General features: G+C 43.3%; 1 protein-coding gene across 1 annotated transcript; it reads right to left on the reverse strand.

Moving 5' to 3' along the window:
• Nucleotides 1–3,825: 3,825 nt before the first annotated feature.
• LOC149434958 (uncharacterized) lies at nt 3,826–5,524 on the reverse strand. Its single transcript, XM_089663177.1, has one exon. It carries the CDS (start codon nt 5,512–5,514, stop codon nt 4,030–4,032), a length of 1,485 nt encoding a protein of 494 aa, XP_089519303.1. The 5' UTR covers nt 5,515–5,524; the 3' UTR covers nt 3,826–4,029.
• Between the last annotated feature and the right edge of the window lie 1,122 nt (nt 5,525–6,646).

Here is a 6,646-nt window from a genome sequence, read left to right on the forward strand (position 1 = left end):
GAAGGGTGTATATACATTCCTACTATTTAGTTGGATTCACAGTATATGTTTCTAGTATAGATGCTGTGTGATTTCAGTGTTCGTATAGGGATTGCAGTGTTCGTATAGGGATTGCAGTGCTCGTATAGGGATTGCAGTGTTTGTATAGGGATTGCAGTGCTCGTATAGGGATTGCAGTGCTCGTATAGGGATTGCAGTGTTCGTATAGGGATTGCAGTGCTCGTATAGGGATTGCAGTGTTTGTACAGGGATTGCAGTGCTTGTATAGGGATTGTAGTGTTCGTATAGGGATTGCAGTGCTCGTACAGGGATTGCAGTGTTCGTATAGGGATTGCAGTGCTTGTACAGGGATTTCAGTGTTCATATAGGGATTGTAGTGCTCATATAGGGATTGCAGTGTTCGTATAGGGATTGCAGTGCTCGTATAGGGATTGCAGTGCTTGTATAGGGATTGCAGTGTTCATATAGGGATTGCAGTGCTCGTATAGGGATCACAGTGCTTGTATAGGGAATGGGAATAAAGATATACATGCCACCGTTTTTCCATATAGAAAGATGGTGGATTCGATTTCCTGCCCTTGATGTGGGACAGAATATAAGGAACTGCCTCTCAGACATCTTGATCCCTTGTGAAAAAGTCCAGGAAGTGATGAAACGCGTCAGAAAACGCAACGTCTAAAGAACTCACGCAAAACCAGAAGTGCAATTGCAGCCATTTTGGAAGTGGGAACATGCGGTTCTCTATACATAGGACTACACCTGAGCTGTTCTGAATGCTGGAAGCTGATATTCTTCAATTGTAATGTAAGATATTCAATAAATATTGACTTCTGTTACTATATAGCGCTGATTGTCTCCTATCTCACCTGATGAGGAATATGGAAGAGTGCCAACAGGAACATTAGGAAGCCTGGAGAGTGCGACTATCCCCTGAAAGCCTGGGATTTATTTCCAGAGGAACATGATCCATTGTTGCACCAGTTGGAGGAGAGCACTTTATTGTTCACTATTATTGAGTTTGTAGAGCTCACTATTAGAGATTTGGGTGATTCTCCATCCTCACTATTTGGAGGTGATCACGTTTCATCGTTTGGACTTGGAATGGTCACTCTTCTGATTCTTGTCACGAGTGTATTTACATATTCAGATTGATATATTGGTAGAGGAATTGTTTTTCACGTGTGAGCTCACGTTATGCAGTTGGCATGATACACGGTTCTTTCACTATTTTACATGTATGTTCAGTATAAAGGTAATACACTATCAGAAGTTTATTTTTTTGAGGTTCATGAAGAATTTTGGAATTTCCATACTGGATGATTAAAGATGATACGAGTTTGCTTTGGAATTTGGAAAGACATCTTTACAGAGACATTTTGGACTTTTATATTTTGGGACATTTAGTTTGATATATAATTTTTTGGGATTTTTATTTTACAATTTATTTTTTTATTTTATTGTATATTGGGATAGAATCATCTGTGTTTAAAGAAGAGTTTAGTTACATGTTCATTTATGTACCGTATTGCATGACCGCGCAATTGTCAGTAACACTAGTGCAGTGCTGTATAGTAAAACAATGGTGTAAATTCCATTATCTCTCCCATAGTTTGTAGACGCTATAACTATCACACAAAGCAATCAATATACACTTATTGGGATTTTTTACCAAAAACATGGAGCAGAATACATTTTGGCCTAAATTTATAACTAACTTTGAGTTTACTATATATTTTTTATAGCCAAAAGTAAAAAATATTGTTTTTTTTTCAAAATTTTTGGGTTTTTTTTGTTTATAGCGCAAAAAATAAAAAGTGCACAGGTGATCAAATACCTCCGAAAGAAAGCTCTATTTGTGTGAAAAAAAGGACATAAATTTCATTTGGGTGCAGCATTGCATGACCGCGCAATTATCAGTTGAACTAGTGCAGCGGTAAAAGCAAAAAGAGGCGTGGTCATTAAGGGGGGTGAACCTCAGGAGGGGGAGGGGTTAAACTCTCCAGTATCTTCCCAACTATAGAAGTTCCACTAACAGGTCTATAATTACTTGGGAAAGATTTTGTCCCCTTTATAAATATTGGCCCCACATTGGCCTTACACCAATCCAGTGGTACTATGCCAGTCATTAAAGAGTCCCTAACAATGAGAAACAATGGCTGTGAGATGACAGAGCTGAATTCTTTAAGGCCCCGTGGGTGTCTGCCATCCGGTCCAGGGGCTTTATTCACCTTTATTCTGTACAAATATTTCTGGATCATATCAATTGTGAGCCAATGTGGATCATCTGGGGGTGTCAGTACCACCCCCCATTATGGACAAGAGCCCCCCCATACTCCTTTGTATACACAGAGCTGAAGAAGGGATTTCATACATTGTCCTTCTCTTTGTCCCCCCCCTCTAGATGGTTCTGTAAAGGGCCTACATGCTGGGACCGGACCTTTCTACTATTCATATATTGGAGGAATGTTTTGGGGTCGTCCTGATATCTTTCTGTCGTTTGTTTTCAGTTTTTGTGCCTTTATTTCCTTTTTGCATCTTCTGTTCTATTCTTTGTAATGTGTAAACGATGATCGCGTTCCTTCATTTTATATGTAATAAAAGCTCTTTTCTTATTATCTATCGCTTTTGTAACTTTGGCCGTAAGCCACATAGGTTGGATTTGTAGCCTTTTATACTTGTTGCCCATGGGAATATATTTTGCAGTGTGGTCACATACAGTCTTTTTGAAGAACTCCCATTTCTGTGTTGTGTTCATCGATGTCAATATTCCCTCCCAGTCTAAGTCTTGGAGAGCAGCTCTCAGCCTTGGAAAATTAGCTCTCTTAAAGTTGAGCATTTTTATTTTTCCCGTATGTGCTTGCTGTTTACAACTAACAATAAATGAAATCATGTTATGGTCACTGCTACCCAGATGTTCTTTTATATGGACATTCGTAATAAGCTCTGCATGGTTGGAGATGACCAGGTCCACCAGAGCATCATTCCTAGTTGGGGCCTCTATGAACTGGACCATAAAATTGTCCTGTAGTAGGTTTATACATTTTTACCCTTTAACTGTGCTTGCAGTCCCATTCCGGGTAGTTACCATCCCCCATTATTATCACTGTCCCAGCCCTTTCCATCTGTGGAAGGAGCTGAGTCTCCACCTCCTCATTAACACTGGGAGGCCTATAACAAACTCCAATGATGACCTTTGTAGTACCGCCCCCCATGTGCAGTTCCACTCAGGGGCGGACTGACCATTTGGAAACTCGTGCACTACCCGAGGGCCTGAGGTCAGTAGGGGGCCCCATGAGATGCCCCTGGTACCTTTTTCATGGGCTTTTTTGAGTTTGGGCAAGGACACAGGGGCCCCATGATCCCCTATTGCCCGGGGGCCCCATGAGTTGTCAGTCCGCCCCTGGTTCCACCCATAATACTTCAGCCTCATCACACTCTCCATCAACTAGGTCCTCTTTCACACTCGCTCTGAGATCACTTCTCACATAGAGACAGACTCCACCACCTTTCCTATTTCCCCCGTCTCTCCGAAAGAGAACCTAGCCAGGAATATGAATGGCCCAGTCATGTGAGGAATGAAGCCAAGATTCAGCAATACCAATTCAATCCTAGTTCTCTTCATGCACCAAACCTTCCAACTCACCTATTGTGCTGGCACACTTCTGGCATTAGTGAACAAACACTTTCATTCACTGACACCTTGTTCATTCACCGACACCTTGTTCATTCACCGACACCTTGTTCATTCACCGACACCTTGTTTATTCATGGACACCTTGTTTATTCACGGACACCTTGTTCATTCACCGACACCTTGTTCACATGGATTTTTTGTATTTTTTATTTGCATACAAATGGTACCAATTGCACTGGTTGTTTGTAACATGGGAAACTTCTTATCATCTACCATAGCCTTCCCCGCATCTTTCCCCATTCCACCCACCAATAAGTACTGACCCGTCTGATCTGTCTACCCCGTTATAATACCTGATGTACAGGAAAACAGGACTTCAGTGAGGAACATTTCCCTCACTCAGGACAGGAAAGTGGATTCTCCCCCGTGTGAGATCTTTGATGTATGTAAAGACTGGACTTCTGTGAAAAACATTTCCCGCACTCAGGACAAGAATACGGCTTCTCCCCAGTGTGAGATCTCTGATGTCTGTTAAAATGGGACTTAACTGAAAAACATTTCCCACACTCAGGACAGGAATACGGCTTCTCTCCCGTGTGAGATCTCTGATGTGTGGAAAGACTGGACTTCACTGAAAAACATTTCCCACACTCAGGACAGGAATACGGCTTCTCTCCTGTGTGAGATCTTTGATGTGTGTAAAGACTGGATTTCACTGAAAAACAGTTCCCACACTCAGGACAGGAATGTGGCTTCTCCCCCGTGTGAGATCTCTGGTGATTATCAAGTTTGGACTTCTGTGAAAAACATTTCCCGCACTCAGGACAAGAATACGGCTTCTCCCCTGTGTGAGATCTCTGATGTCTGTTAAAATGGGACTTAACTGAAAAACATTTCCCACACTCAGGACAGGAATACGGCTTCTCTCCCATGTGAGATCTCTGATGTGTGGAAAGACTGGACTTCACTGAAAAACATTTCCCACACTCAGGACAAGAATACGGCTTCTCCCCTGTGTGAGATCTTTGATGTGTGTAAAGATGGGACTTCACTGAAAAACATTTCCCACAATCAGGACAGGAATGTGGCTTCTCCCCCGTGTGAGATCTCTGATGTGTGTAAAGACTGGACTTCACTGAAAAACATTTCCCACACTCAGGACAGGAATATGGCTTCTCCCCTGTGTGAGATCTTTGATGTGTGTAAAGATGGGACTTCACTGAAAAACATTTCCCACACTCAGGACAGGAATATGGCTTCTCCCCTGTGTGAGATCTCTGATGTTTGTAAAGATGGAACTTCGATAAAAAAAAATTCCCGCACACAGTACAAGAAAATGGCTTCTCCCCCGTGTGAGATAACTGATGTATGTAAAAATAGGACTTCTGTGAAAAACATTTCCCGCACTCAGGACAGGAATATGGCTTCTCCCCCGTGTGAGATCTTTGATGTGTATAAAGATGGGACGTCACTGAAAAACATTTCCCACACTGAGAACAGCAATACGGCTTCTCCCCCGTATGAGATCTCTGATGTTTGTAAAGATGGGACCTCACTGAAAAACATTTCCCGCACACAGAACAGGAATGTGGCTTCTCTCCTGTGTGAAATCTTTTATGCCCATTCAGACCAGATTTAGACTGGAAACCCTTCCCGCACTCAGGACAGGAGAACCTCTTCTTTGTTGGAAGGCCGGCCCGGTCCCGCACAGTCTGAGGTTCCTCAGGATACGAGGAATCCGATGGTCCATCTACACTGGGTGGTGCCGGATGGACATTGGAGGGAGCCGGGTTTTCTCCTGGACTATACTGTGTGATGTCCTCATCTTCTACTTTCCAGTCTGGAGACAAAGTGAGACAATCCTCGGAGGTTTCCCTCATCTCCCGGCCATGGACTAAAATACAAAGACAAAGAGGATTACTAGACAGGAGCTGATTGGTTCCCCCAAACCAGGACTGGCTGAGCATCACCAAAGGTCAGAGAGTGAGGATGGGGGAGAACAACTATGTCCAGCTGGGAGGAAATGGGTGTAACAAAAGAGAATCCATGTTATGTGTATATATAGCAGTGGGGGGAGGGGGGAGAGCAGAAAACAGGAGTATGGAATGTACAACAGAGTATATAGTGCAGGGGTCAGGAGTATGTAATGCACAATATAAATTATACAGTGTAAGGGTCAGGACTCATAATATTGGTATTCAGTAATCAGTGGAAGATTAAATGTTTACTGTAGACAAGTTGCAGAGATCCCCCACCGCTGCCTCCCATCTCCTGAGACTGCACTCAGTGACTTGGGACTGAGACTATACAGACATATCCCTCCACCCGGCACAGCCAGCAGATAACAGAGCAAGGAACCCTGGGAGAAATGATCGGTCAGGAATCTTACTAGACCCGGACATGGGGAGGAGAACCAAATCCCATGTCCCAGGAGACTAGGTCTAGTAATGCTGCCAGCTGAACCCCAGAACCTCCATAAATCCAGTCTAGAGACATAAATTGTGTCTGCAGCACAGAGAAGGAAGATTATCCGAGAGAAATCCAGGAATACAGGACGGGGAACACAGCTCAGGAAAGTGACCAGGGGATTACAGGCTGATATCACCCAGTCCCCGCCCTACTCTGGACCAATCAGTGAGCAGTATGGGTGGAGGAATGGATTTAGTGTTCATGACCCACCTGTGCTGATCTCTGTAGGAGTGTCCTCCTCTATAAATGTCCCCGTTATTCCATCCTCCTCCATAGACTGCTGATCATCCCTCACATACGCCTCTTCTTCTTCTGCTTTCACCTCAAATTCTATATCGATTGGATCTCCACTCTAAATCAAGGAAATGAGAGAAAATATCATCTGTAAAATGTAAGATTTATGATTGTGACATCACACACAAAATCCACACATTGTCTCCCTTCACAGAAGCAGATCACATGTGATATGTCGGTACATTTCCCCTAAATACCGCATGCCATCCTGAAACTGTCCATTTCCTATCCCGTGTTGCGGTATTGACC

The sequence above is a fragment of the Staurois parvus genome, unplaced genomic scaffold, assembly GCF_062004578.1.
Source record: "Staurois parvus isolate SC_StPar_1 unplaced genomic scaffold, SC_StPar_1.0 ptg001636l, whole genome shotgun sequence".
Classification (NCBI taxonomy): Eukaryota; Metazoa; Chordata; class Amphibia; order Anura; family Ranidae; genus Staurois; species Staurois parvus.